The sequence below is a fragment of the Onthophagus taurus genome, chromosome 10 (genome assembly GCF_036711975.1).
Source record: "Onthophagus taurus isolate NC chromosome 10, IU_Otau_3.0, whole genome shotgun sequence".
In the NCBI taxonomy this organism is placed as follows: Eukaryota; Metazoa; Arthropoda; class Insecta; order Coleoptera; family Scarabaeidae; genus Onthophagus; species Onthophagus taurus.
The window spans coordinates 1,758,356-1,773,273 of NC_091975.1; the positions used below are offsets into that span (position 1 = coordinate 1,758,356).

Sequence of the window (14,918 nt, forward strand, 5' to 3'; positions counted from 1 at the left end):
AATTAAATTTATTTTTCAATTAAAATTGCGATTTAAATTTAAATAAAAAATTATGGTGGAGGCGCCGGTGAATTATTAAAAAATTCTCGGCAAAAAATCTAGGACTACAAAACCATAGAGACGTCTTTTAGCCGGTTCTAGACACTTGGAGAAATTGTAACAAACGTCGACAACAAAAGGATACGAGTCTCAAAAGACGCGCGTCACTCGCACCTATTGTTTTTCGCTTGCTCTACCTACTCTCAGACAGACAACAGTTCGCTAAAACGAGAGAAGTAGAAACGACGTATAACGGGTAATCCGAGAGTAATTACTCAAGCTTAAGCCAAAACGGCGAAACAATAAAAGCCACCCTTCATCTCGATCCAAAACCGTTCTACCATTTCGCCGCCCCCCGCGAATAGGCTACGTACCCTCCGCCTACCCGCCGATTCTTGTTTATAGCAAAAAAAAATCCTTCGGATTTTGACCCGGTGAAGTGCAAAGTCTATAATTCATACGACGAGGCTTTTGACGGGTCAGCTTTTCGTGCTACCGACACAAAAGGGGACGACCCCACACGCCAAAAGCGGTGAATTTATTAATTCCAAACCCTCGATAGAGGAATTTTTCACAGAGTAATAATAAGTACCAACATTTTTTGTTTAAAATTAAAAAAAATGTATAATCACCTTTTGTTAATCGTTTTAGCCATAATTTTTTTAGAGGGGTTTTACTAAACCGAAAAAAAATGCTTTATTCAAAAATTTGAATTTGAAACTTTAATTACAAGTAATATTATATCATATGGATATGATATAAAGATCAAAAGAGAACTCAAAGAACTTGCTGGAACCAGTAAATGTAAACACATCAAAGCATTGTACGATAACGATTTCAATGCACTAGAACTACAATTGATTCTAACAAATTTGAGAAATTGACCACTGTGCGTCGCTCGGTACGACTACTCACTACCTCATATTACACCAGTTTGATATAAAAACAGCATTTCTATAGAGCGAAATAGAAGAAGAGTTATATATGCTGCAACCCGAAGGATTTGAGGATGGGATGGATCGCGTTTGCTGGAGTGCACGTTTTAGGAAGTTCCTACTGACACAAGTTTTGCAGATCCTTGCCTATACAGGTGTCCCGCAACGATTGTACAATACTGCATCAGCGTATTCTCTGATCGAAAACAGACAAGAAAAATCTAAAAACATAAAGTCTAATAAACATAGGTCCGAAAATGGACCAATTTCGAGATATTCAAAGTTTTAGTTTCATAAGCTGACCTATTGTAAACATCATTAATTCTAACGATTTAGATGCAGTAATTATATGATTACCATGGTTACGATGGTTAAGATAAAGTTTAATAAATAATAAGATAATATTAAGTTAATTAATACAGTTCATTAATAATTTAACAAAACAAGTAACAAAGATTGTCGAAGAAAATCGTTCAACCAGCATAAAAACAACGAATATTTAACAAATTGGAAAAGATTCATGTCATAATAAATGTTCAATATGCGCACCATTTACTTCTAAACACAAACGGATACGTTTTCTAAATGAACTTCTAATGCATTCAAAGATACCAGGAATTTGTTTTACTGTGTCAAATGCGTTACTAATTTTATTCTTCAAATCCTGCACATTTTGAACGTCTTCAGAATAAACAATTTGTTTTAAATGTCCCCAAAACCAAAAATCTAACGGATTTAAATCTGGTGAACGAGGTGGCCCTCCTCGGCCAATCCACTTATTGCCAAATCTGTTATTTAAGTATGCTCGAGTAGCGCGTGCATAATCGTGCATAAAGTAGCAATCTTCTAGAATTTGTTGAGGTAATTCATTAAATGCCTCTGTAAGGTCATTTTGTAAAAAATGTATGTAGGCATCGGCTGTCAATCTGTTTGGAAGAAAAAATGGACCTAATAACTGATCACCTATAACTCCAGCCCATACATTAAGACTGAATCGCCACTGATGATGAGTTGCTAGTATTGCATGGGGATTTTCATCGCTCCAAACGTGCGCATTATGAATATTAAAAATTCCGCTTTGAGTAAATGTTGCTTCATCCGTAAATACAATGTTTATGGGAAAGTCGACGTTTACTACCTCTTCCTGTATGGCCCACCTACAAAAAATCTCTCTTTTTTCGCCATCATTTTCTGTTAGAGCTTGAACGGTGTTGTAATGATAAGGATAAAGCAACTGCTCCCTTAAAATGCGGTGAACGGTTGTTTTGTTAATGTTTTCTTGTGCAGAAATTCTTCTAATGCTGGTTGAGGCATTTTCATCGACTCTTCTCAAAACTGCTTCTTCTAATTCCACCGACCTTGTGTAATTAATTTGAATATCTCGAAAATGGTCCATTTTCGCACCTATGTTTATTAGGCTTTTTTTGTTTATTTTTGATCATAGAATACGCTGATGCAGTTTTGTTTTGTACAATCGTTGCGGGACACCCTGTATATTAGAAAACAAGGAGACAACAAATTGTTTCTTGTTGTTTATGAAACATTCGGGTTTAGCCTTATACGCATTAGTTCTTTATTAAGAAGAGGCATCTCATATATTATTAACGCATATTTGAAGGCAATTCATTAGATTAGCCAAAATGTTGAAATCATGTCTTCAGACGACTAAACCTGAAACTTTTTTCAGTATGATTAATTAGGTTAAAGTAAATCCACCAAAATCATTTCATTTCGGTTACATCTTGAGTAATGGTTATAAATTAATCTTATTCTCTTTGTTTTATTTTAATAAATTATCCCGTTTTAATCACATTAATAAGTGCCAAAAACGAAACGCGTAATTAAAATCAGTTCATTGTAGCTCCGTTGGATTTATTAGTAAATCGGTTTGTTTCTATGTGCTTTGGTGCTGGATTTAATGTCAAGTACACCCTCGGGTTTTCATTCTTTTCCCGGAACTCAGCGCGGTGCATGGTCCTTTATGAAAGCAATTAAATCGGTATTCAAGCCGCGCGTTTGTAAAAATAATAAAAAAGAAGAAATTTCGTTGTTGAAATTTAAAGCAGAAGGGAAAAAGCGCCACCAAGGGAAATCGTTTAATGACGTTTATTTTTTGAAGTGTATGAAAAATTGTTGGGACATGCCTAAAAATGTTTTCTATAACCAGATTCTTTTCACAAACACGTTTTCTCATCACGGTAGCTTATCTTTTCCTCGTTTAAACGTGCGTAATAAGCCGTAGATTTTCCAAAAACCTGTTAGGAACCCATCGATTCAACGTCCGGAATGATATTCGAAGGAACCCCTTTAAAGCTTACCTGTTCGCGCCGGTTTGTTACGGCTTGTGTCAGCCGGAGCCGAGCGAAAATTACGAAGCCGTAAAATCCGTAACGGAGACGGGCGCGACGTGCGAGTTTCCTTATACCGAACTCACTTTATGACCGGATAAATTTCGAAACGGGGAGCTAACAGCAAATCATTGGCCAAAAACAAGATTCCAAAGTTTATTTTTAAATAATATATTAAATACAACAACAAAAATTGCCTCCTTTTAAGAAATTTCTAAAAGGGATTGCAAAAAAGAAGGTGTTTGTGGTAAACAGTAAATCTAGGACAACTATTAAACCCCCTTTTATACAACTTGTGTGTACACAACCCAGCTTTAAAAAAATGTTGCTTTATGACCAACTTGGAAGACAAAAAGGCGTTTTTTAAAGATTAAAAAAAAGTTTTCTTTGCGTGGTTGTAGGATTAGACGTACTTTCCGAAGTTTTCCGCGCACCTGTAAGGAAAATCTTGCCAACACCTGAGCCTTTTGAATCCCCAGACCCGTCTGGTGGGATTAAAACCTTCAGAGTATTATTTATAAAGTAAACGAAATTGTCCGGGAGATGAGAAGGAGAACGCTCGTAATCGGCGTTGTAACGTGGATAAACGATTTTGATCGTAAACCTGCCGCGAAAACGGCTAGGTTCATTTTGTAGAAGACGAGACGATTTCGTAAATTTACTACATTTTAGAGTTCACGGCATCTGTCCCTTGGTAAAAGTGATCGGTGCTTTTATTAAATTCCTAACATCTAGACAAAAGAGTTAATTATATTTTAATTTAATTGGTTCTTATTAAATATTTTAGTAGCTTACATACATTAACTTGAAAGAGGAAACTTTTTGCTAAAATTTGATTTCATGTTTAACCCTACAAGAAGATATATTATGTTCTCGTTTGCAACCGATTAAAAATAGCCGACTACTTTACACAGTCAGTGAATCTTAATAAGAATCAAAAATGCTTTAATTTGATACCAATCATGATATAATGGGGTTAAAAAATAAAAAAGTTTGATTAGAAACTGTCAAATGTTTAATGTTGACATTTTATATGTTGACATATAACGATTTTTTGATAAACATTGAAATGATATTAATAAGAATCAAAAATGCTTTCATTTGATACCAAACATGACATATTTGGGTTAAAAAATAAAAAAGTTAGGTTATAAACTGTCAAATGTCAAAATTAAATATAACGATTTTTTGATAAATATTAAAATGATCTTAATAAGAATCAAAAAAGTTTTCATTTGATACCAAACACGATATGTTTACGTTATAAAATAAAAAGGTTAGGTTATAAACTGTCAAATAATCGCCATTTTTTTTTTTGCTAAAAATGAAGATATTTCGATAACGGTTGTAGGTAAATAGGTCGAGTTTGGGTTCATTTTAAAGGATTTTTAATTTTCTATCCGTTAATGTTAAAAAAGAACAACATTTGGTTTTCTTGACTCACAAATGATTTTCTCTCAAGTCAGTTACGCTCAATTGTGTGATGAAATACTTTGAAACACAATACTTTAAATTGTGTTTTAATTGTTATTCAACGCTAAATTGATGTATATTTTTGTTGAACTAAAACTGGAACTAACACTAGACCTAGAACTAGAAACATTCAGGTTTAGCCGTTTTAAGAGACGTTTACCCTAACGTTTTTGATTCTAGGTCTAGTGTTAGTTCTAGTTTAAGTTGTTATTAATTTTTAAATTGCTGTATAGTTTTATTGAACTAAAAGTAGAGTGCATTTTCTATTTTCGATCGATATAAAGTGTATATGGGAGCTCTCTCCGTATAGTTATAATGTATGCAAATGTATTGTTAGGTTTAGGAGCCCAAAGTGTAAGCCAGGTGCTAGTAAAATACCTTAATTGATATTTGGGAGAGTCGCATAACTGTAAAACGTGCCCGAGAGTAGCCCTAAGTTTTCCTCGTGAATAATTAAAATAGCGATATAAGTTCGAAGATTAACAAAAAAAAATTATCAACTCTATCTTTGCATATAAAAAAAAATTAATTAAAATGTCAAATTATTTTTTGTGATCATAAAAATAGATCATATTAATTAATATAAATAGAAGTGTAAGTAGAATTAGATTTTTTTGGTATTTTATTAGAATTGTTCCGTTTTGTTTTTGTATTAGGTGCTTTAGTATTTTTGTACCTTAACATAGAAGAGTATTAGAAATTAGAGGAGTAATGCCTAAACGAACCTACGAGTAAGTAGATTTACGATTATTTTTCCTTAGTTTAAATGTATTTTGAAATGTCCGAAGTAGTAACGGCTTGATGATTTTATTTTATTTATACGAAGAGCGAATTTCTTGCCAAGATCTTAACGTTTTTTTTAGTTAATTCCCGTAAACATTCCGAATGGTTTTAAAATTTTTTATCTTGCAAATCCACAGTTTTATTATCAGCTTCGTAGTCAGCTTGGTATTAGTCGATTTAAAACTGTATAAATCTTGTAATCTATATTTTTTTAGTCTTACTAAAGATAGATAAAAATATATGTTATTTATTTGGTTTTAATTTTTATTTCAATATTGAATCAAGATTTAAAGATTTTAATTTAGAAAAAAATGTTCCAATTTATTCGCATAATATAAATTCTCAAGAAATTTTCTTCTAGAAAGAAATTTTTGGGCATATTCCCAAAATCTTAAATATCTAAAATCTTCACCAAATTCCAAAAACCGCTTAAAAATGGTTATATACCTGATAATCGTCAGAACATTTTATAAATCAAAAATAACACGAAACCAAGACAAAAAATCATATCGGCTGTATTTTTAAGAATCATGATATGATATGTATGTTAAATTGAAGCTTAAAGGTTTTAGTTTATGATATGATATAAAAATTATATGATAATATTATTAAAATTTCGAGGAAAAAGTTATTAAACAAGAAATCGTCAAATTTATAAATCAAAAATAATACGAAATTTCCAAAAATCATATCGACTGTAATTTTTAGAATCATGATATGATATGTATGTTAAATTGTAGCTTAAAGTTTCTAGTTTATGATATGATATAAAAATTATATGATAATATTATTAAAATTTCGAGGAAAAAGTTATTAAACAAGAAATCGTCAAATTTATAAATCAAAAATTATACGAAATTTCCAAAAATCATATCGACTGTAATTTTTAGAATCATGATATGATATGTATGTTAAATTGAAGCTTAAAGGTTCGAGTTTATGATATGATATAAAAATTATATGATAATATTATTAAAATTTCGAGGAAAAAGTTATTAAACAAGAAATCGTCAAATTTATAAATCAAAAATAATACGAAATTTCCAAAAATCATATCGACTGTAATTATTAGAATCATGATATGATATGTATGTTAAATTGAAGCTTAAAGGTTCTAGTTTATGATATGATATAAAAATTATATGATAATATTATTAAAATTTCGAGGAAAAAGTTATTAAACAAGAAATCGTCAAATTTATAAATCAAAAATAATACGAAATTTCCAAAAATCATATCAACTGTAATTTTTAGAATCATGATATGATATGTATGTTAAATTGAAGCTTAAAGGTTCTAGTTTATGATATGATATAAAAATTATATGATAATATTATTAAAATTTCGAGGAAAAAGTTATTAAACAAGAAATCGTCAAATTTATAAATCAAAAATAATACGAAATTTCCAAAAATCATATCGACTGTAATTTTTAGAATCATGATATGATATGTATGTTAAATTGAAGCTTAAAGGTTCTAGTTTATGATATGATATAAAAATTATATGATAATATTATTAAAATTTCGAGGAAAAAGTTATTAAACAAGAAATCGTCAAATTTATAAATCAAAAATAATACGAAATTTCCAAAAATCATATCGACTGTAATTATTAGAATCATTATATGATATGTATGTTAAATTGAAGCTTAAAGGTTCTAGTTTATGATATGATATAAAAATTACATGATAATATTATTAAAATTTCGAGGAAAAAGTTATTAAACAAGAAATCGTCAAATTTATAAATCAAAAATAATACGAAATTTCCAAAAATCATATCAACTGTAATTTTTAGAATCATGATATGATATGTATGTTAAATTGTAGCTTAAAGGTTCTAGTTTATGATATGATATAAAAATTATATGATAACATTATTAAAATTTCGAGGAAAAAGTTATTAAACAAGAAATCGTCAAATTTATAAATCAAAAATAATACGAAATTTCCAAAAATCATATCAACTGTAATTTTTAGAATCATGATATGATATGTATGTTAAATTGAAGCTTAAAAATTCTAGTTTATGATATGATATAAAAATTATATGATAACATTATTAAAATTTCGAGGAAAAAGTTATTAAACAAGAAATCGTCAAATTTATAAATCAAAAATAATACGAAATTTCCAAAAATCATATCAACTGTAATTTTTAGAATCATGATATGATATGTATGTTAAATTGTAGCTTAAAGGTTCTAGTTTATGATATGATATAAAAATTATATGATAACATTATTAAAATTTCGAGGAAAAAGTTATTAAACAAGAAATCGTCAAATTTATAAATCAAAAATAATACGAAATTTCCAAAAATCATATTAGTAGATTGTGCTAACCATCTTTGGAATCAAAGAGCCAAGCCGAGGTTGCCTGCGGCTGAGGCACTATAATTTATATCATATAAATTCAAATCCCTATAATATACGTATAGCAATGCTCCGACTTAATCACAAGAAATAATAGAGTCAAGAAATTAAGCCGAGGTCGCTTGCGGCCGAGGCAGTAGATTGTGCTAACCATCTTTGGAATCAAAGGGCCAAGCCGAGGTTGCCTGCGGCTGAGGCACTACAATTTATATCATATAAATTCAAATCCCTATAATATACATATAGCAATGCTCCGACTTAATTACAAAAAATAATAGAGTCAAGGAACTAAGCCGAAGTCGCTTGCGGCCGCGTCAGTAGATTGTGCTAACCATCTTTAGAATCAAAAGGCCAAGCCGAGGTTGCCTGCGGCTGAGGCACTACAATTTATATCATATAAATTCAAATCCCTATAATATACATATAGCAATGCTCCGACTTAATCACAAGAAATAATAGAGTCAAGAAACTAAGCCGAGGTCGCTTGCGGCCGAGGCAGTAGATTGTGCTAACCATCTTTGGAATCAAGGAGCCAAACCGAAGTCGCTTGCGGCCGAGGCAGTAGATTGTGCTAACCATCTTTGGAATCACAGGGCCAAGCCGAGGTTGCCTGCGGCTGAGGCACTACAATTTATATCATATAAATTCAAATCCCTATCATATACATATAGCAATGCTCCGACTTAATTACAAGAAATAATAGAGTCAAGGAACTAAGCCGAGGTCGCTTACGGCCGAGGCAGTAGATTGTGCTAACCATCTTTGGAATCAAAGGGCCAAGCCGAGGTTGCCTGCGGCTGAGGCACTACAATTTATATCATATAAATTCAAATCTTATTAAAATTTCGAGGAATAAGTTATTAAACAAGAATACGTCAAATTTATAAATCAAAAATAATACGAAATTTCCAAAAATCATATCGACTGTAATTTTTAGAATTATGATATGATATGATATGTATGTTAAATTGTAGCTTAAAGTTTCTAGTTTATGATATAATAAAACAATTATATGATAACATTATTAAAATTTCTAGGAGAAAGTTATTAAAGAAATCGTTAAATTCATAAATCAAAAATAATATGAAATTAACACTAGACGTAGAACTAGAATGATCTAGATTTAGCCGTCTTTAGAAAAGTGCGGCTAAACCCGAATGTTTCTAGTTCTAGATCTAGTGTTAGTTTTAGTGCTAATGTTAGCTCTAGTTTTAGTTGTTATTCAGTTTTAAATTGTTATAGTTTAAAACATAGTTTTCACTGTTATTCAACGCTAGATCATAATTTTAATTGAACTAAAAGGAGAACTAACACTACACCTAAAACTGGAAACATTTGGGAAACATTCTTAAATTGAAAACAGTATGGTACAGAAGGTAATAGTCCAGTTGGTATAGTTAGGTAATAGTAAGCAGTGATGAACTTGAAATATCACTTACTACTTACCACTTACGTTTTCATTAGGCGAGTTCACAAGATAGTACTCTACCACTAATTCTATTAATAAGAATTCGGCTTTAGTGTTAGTTCTAGTGCTAGTGTTAGGAATATTATTAATATAACTGATGATAATTGTTGGTAAAACATTTTTGAATATGAAATTATAAAATTATTACAATTACAAAATATAAATATGACTTTTTTAAAAATCAATTCTTCACGTTTCCATTTGATTTACGTCTTGTCTTTTCGGTTCTTTGTCGGTTCAATTTTTACATCTATATGGTCGTTTCGGCATCGGCTGCGCGCTACACTTTCTCCCCACCGCGTTCGTTGGGTTCGCGCCGGGCACCGTCACCGTCGCCGACACCGGACGACCACACTCCGCGTTGACCCTCCGAAAGAGGCATACCCCGTACCCGCACCTCGCGTTTTGTGCAAACGACACACCGCGTTTTCGCCTTCGTATCTCCAACCAAACGGGATTTTTATCACGTGCTTTTCTTCCAACGAACAAAATAGTAACAATCAAAATAAACCAAATTTAATGACTTGATACATTTTAATCGAAATATATTAAACGGTGATTTTTTCTTCTTTATAACGAAGAGTTTCGAAGACTTTATGACTTTTGTTGTTGAATAAGGTGGTGTTTTAAATAAGTGATTAAAAATAAATAAATAAAAAGAAGGAAGGTGATTTTTTTTTCGACTAGGAGGGAAAGTAAACTTTTTTTGAGTTATTATTATTTTTAACAAGTTTGAATAAGGTAAGATTATAAAAAGAATTAACTTTGATTTTATGATTATTATTAATTAAGTTTTATGCGCGATTTTATGGATTATTCTCCGTTTGTGTTTATGGTTGTTTTTAGTTTTCATTTCGAGGTGGTTGTTTTCGGAAATGTGGAGTCCCCGGCGGTATCGATTTGCGTCGGTGGCGGTCTGCGAATTCGCGGTCGTCTTCTTCTTGAGCTTCTCATCATTTTCGATGGCTTTGTTTGTCATTAAAACGATCTTTTCTTTTATTCACTATTAGAAAGACGTCAAATTCTCTTCCTTTTGATGTCGTGATGTTACGTAAATTTCGTTGTTCTTGTTTTATTAGAGGCTAGAATGAGAAAACCGCTCTCTTTACCGTCCCGGAGACCCCGGATTTATAAAACACGTAACAACCGATTAGAAAGCATTGCTTTCCGGTCAATAGCAACTGGTCCATTGCCAGATTACTCTTAATAATTATAAATAAAATCATTTTTATTTTATAATCCCATCATTAACGATTTAAGTAATTTAAACGAAATTCTGTTTACAAATTCGAATTGAATAAACTGAATTCGGTCGATTCACAACCGAAGTTTATTTGTTGATTTTACTTTTTTTTCTTGAATGGGTAAAAATGAAAACGTAGAAAGGTTTCACACTAAATAGTTTATTTAACGTTTTTTTTATCGTTCCAAGTATCGAAACGTTGAAAGTGGAGTTATGAAATTCGATTTGACCCAGTAAAAAAAATTAGCTCGCCTAAAATTAATCTTCGACGTTAATGATTAATATTTTTCAATTCGGCCGACTTTGAGTTGTTTTTAAATAGAGTCTCTAAATTTAACTTGGGTCCATTAAGAAATCATCAAATAAAAACGAATTAAGGGTATCTTGGAGGCCGTTTAAAAATCCTTTGCGTTTTCATTGTGGTAACGAATTCCTTTAAAAATCGGTCTTGTCCTTTTCCCTCCAGTTCTGTTTTTAACCGGCTTTAGTTAAGTGTCCGTCGTCGTCGTCCCCGTCGGGGCCAAAGAAAGCAAAAACCGAAGCAGTGCATCGTCTCTTGGGCGTTTATGGCCGGAGCCGTCGCAAACCACAAGGCCAACAACTTCCTGGCGCAGACCGCGGAACCAGTTCTGTATTGTTCTTTTCTGCATGAGAACGGCTTCGTGGTCACCACCTCCTCCTCCTTCACCTCTTCTTCTCTTTAGGGTTACTGGACTCATCATTTTTACTATATCTTCTAAGGGAAAAATTGATGTTTAAAAATTTAATATCTTTTTGAAACATCCCTCATTTATACAGAAAGGTATGTACTTCATTATAAAGAAAGTCGTACTTGAAAATTTTAATTCGTTCTTGAGATAATAATTTTTGAACTTGATCAAAATTTTGATGTTACTTGTAGAAAGAAAAGGTGTCATGAGTATCAAATATGGAGAAGTGAAATGACTTACAAAAGATAATGTAAATAGAAGCCAAATAAAGAAGTTTTTGGATTTAGCCATTTTTTTAGATGATAACAATTATCAGCGGATATTTCATGGGCAAATGAAGAAGAAAATATTATGATCTTAAGCAAAATATTGTGGCAGAAGAAAGCATCAGAAGGAGAAGCAAAAAAAATAGATAGAAATAACATCATTGGCATGACAACCCTTTGTGAGTCTTTGCTTATTCCAAGATCCTCTTCCATTCCAACCTATTACGTGTTCTGTTACGATAATTAGTTATGCTTAGGGTTCTGATATCTTTCTCCACCTCGTCCAGATCTTGCGATTATATCTACGTCGTCTGCAATAGCCAATATTTGTAGACTCTTGCTCATGATTGAGCTCTTGATGTTTATATCTGCTTCTCTTACATCCTTCTCAAAGGTGATGTTGAAAAGTATGCATGACAGTGCATCTCCCTGTCGTAGACTTCTTCCTACTGCAATACTCCAGAGAACGAGTATTAGACACTCTATCAGAAAATGGGAACACATCAACTTTTTGCCATCAGCTCTTCAAGGTCCCAAAGTTACCTGGTTAAAATACATAAAATCAATCGTTTTTGTAAGGTTATGAATCTTCGCCACATAAAAAGTGTTCTCCTTGTTATTAACTTTAAATCTTGTGTCGGAATGGCTCTGAATTTGCTTAAAATTTATTTTTGTTGATCATAAAAAGATCTAGATCTAAAAAAGGTGATTTTTTTCCAAAAATGATTCATCCTCGTTTTAACCCTCTTTCAATTTCTTCAATGAGTTTTTCACCCTCCCAAGGAGGGATACCTTTTCTGCTACTAATTTCATTCTCGAAATCAATCCCCACCAATTCGTAGAAAAAGAGTAAGAATCCTATTGTTGGGGACGATTGCCACTTTGATTTGTAACGTTGAGAAGAGGGTGTTGAAAGAAAATTGGTTTAATCTACGCAAAATTTTAATCAACAATAAATGTACATAGGTGGTAATAAAATAATCTAAGAAAGTTAAATCGTCACTCTCTTTCTGTATCTGGGAATTAGTGCGTGACCATTCTTCAAAACTTTCTCCTTTTGTGTTTATTTCCTATCTCGAGTTAAAAAACTGAAATTATTGTTTAATTTTTGTGAATTTGAATTTAATTTTTCGGGTTTTTTCAGGTCATCATCATCACACAACAATATCATCATCATCACCATCAACAACGCAATCCATAAAACACACACAGCATCAATGGCCGTTACCGTGTACCCAAACATGGAATTAAAGTGGTAAGACAACATTTTTTTGTTTGATATCGAAGGGGATGGCGAAAAAAAAATGATCGTCTTCTCTTTATTTCATTAACACATCTCTGGCGTCTGCTACTATTTAATACTATTAATAACCACGTACTTAGACTAGATTCTAGACGTTTGAGGCGTTTTATTTTAATGTCTTTATTACCACTTGAGAGCGTAAATAGACACACGTATACCCGTTTTTTGAGCCGAGCTATACTAACAATATTTTAGCGTCCGCATGCATAATTTATAAAAATGATATAAAATAACATTTTCAATTCAATCTTTAGGAGTATTATCGTATGTGGGTAGCACACCGCCCTATTTATTTAGTCTTAGTCGTTTGGTAATAGAATACTACATAGATATATATATCTCCTTCTACTTCGACCTCTGGAACTTATTAGCAGCGCGCGTGTGGGACGTCTATGTTTTCTATTCTGTGTATGTATGTGAGTGTTTTTTAATCTTTGTGTAAGTTTGCGTGGCGCGTATTAATTTACAAATACACAACGGTATAAGTAATTTTTTTTTGATACTGCTGTCTCGATAAACTACCACTTAATCTCATATTTCTTCCCGAAACCTTTCAAAATAAAGCATCATGTAATTGGTGCAAAAAAATAGTAAGTGAAGTATCGAATGGTTCCGCGAAGCCCGTGAAATCGCCATCGGGGGAATAACAGGATTAGAAGAATCCTTATTAACAATGTTGGGTGTACACCGGTTAACAGTTGGGGACGCGCTCTCGTTCCAGTTCTACTCAAAACAATGGCTCATTGTTCGCCAGTTTGTGGCGGAGACGCTTCCTGAGATAGAATACAACAAAATCGCGCACTCTTCCAACCAGATGATTACGCGGAACTAGAGAATATTATAACCACAAAAGACAACTTTTATGCAAGGTTACTAAAAATGTAAAAAAAGGGTTTAAACAAAATTTACACAAAAATGATTGAGTCATTTGAGCAACGAATTAAATTATGTAATTAAAGTAGTCAACAAAAGTTATTTATTTCATTGTAACTTCAAATCATGATGTTGTAATGATATAAAATGACGTCTGTATTAAGTTACAAAGATTCTTTTTGCATAACCAAGGTGTTAGTCTAGGATTTGAATAAGTGGCAGCTGATCCTCATCTTCATATCTATATAGAACTTCTTCATATCCTCATCATGACTTTCTCGTCTTCATTCACTTTCAACAACTTTTTTCAACAACAAAAAAGCTGTGGTATATACTTCATGAAATGTAACAGAAAGATTTGATGATGTTTTCGGTATGTGTCGTTAATAATCACCAATTTGTACATAACATGGTGTTGTTGGCTCTTGAAGTCTTCGTAATGGATAAGTTTTCTTGAAAACAATCAAATAATAGTGGCATAACGCATTCTTCGGCTTCAGGGTATCCTGCGTTAGATTAACCAAGGTAACATCTGCTACCATAGTTTGAAGCATGGTTACCACAAATAGGAACAGTCTGATGCCTTATTCGTTTTTATCAGAAAAAAAAGATCCTGGGCAATTATCTTTTTGGTTTGAGTTGGATAACAGTACGGAAGAGATCGGAGAAGTTTGGAATGGGAAAATAATTTTGGATGTAGAACTATGATTCGTACTATTAAATAAAAATGAAATTGGAGTTCTTCTTTCTAAAACTTATTACTCAATTACTCAATGATTTGTTTGCTGACAAACATACAGTTGACGAACTAGAGTGGCTCTCTTTATCTTGTTGGAGAAATTGTGACTTATTCGTTGCCTTGGATTTACGGGGGATTTACGATTTAACTTCTGGTATCATTTCATTTTCAATACATTTGAACATGACATTTTGTTGTTTTTGTTCTTTATCTGATATGATTTTTTTTGGTTCTCCTTCTGATATTTTCCTCTGCCACAATATTTTGCTTATGATGTAGCAGTGGTTTCTAATTCTCTTCAAGTAATAATGTAACTAATTCGTGGTGCTTCAAAGATGACTTTTTGCCCATAGTTTCATCA

The 14,918-nt window shown here is 32.1% G+C and overlaps 1 protein-coding gene across 4 annotated transcripts in view; it reads left to right on the forward strand.

Annotated features, from left to right (window-relative positions):
* LOC111428185 (RNA-binding protein musashi) overlaps positions 1-14,918 on the forward strand; it is a 32,593-nt gene that overhangs the window by 4,689 nt on the left and 12,986 nt on the right. Inside the window, exons 1-2 of one of the 4 annotated variants that reach the window (XM_071199156.1) lie at positions 9,777-10,164; positions 12,787-12,897. In XM_071199156.1, coding sequence (XP_071055257.1) covers positions 12,860-12,897 — 38 coding nt within the window. In that variant the 5' untranslated portion in view covers positions 9,777-10,164; positions 12,787-12,859. Of the gene's footprint in view, positions 1-9,776; positions 10,165-11,579; positions 11,822-12,786; positions 12,898-14,918 lie in introns of those variants that run through there. The other 3 variants (XM_071199158.1, XM_071199157.1, XM_023063606.2) reach the window with 3 other exon arrangements.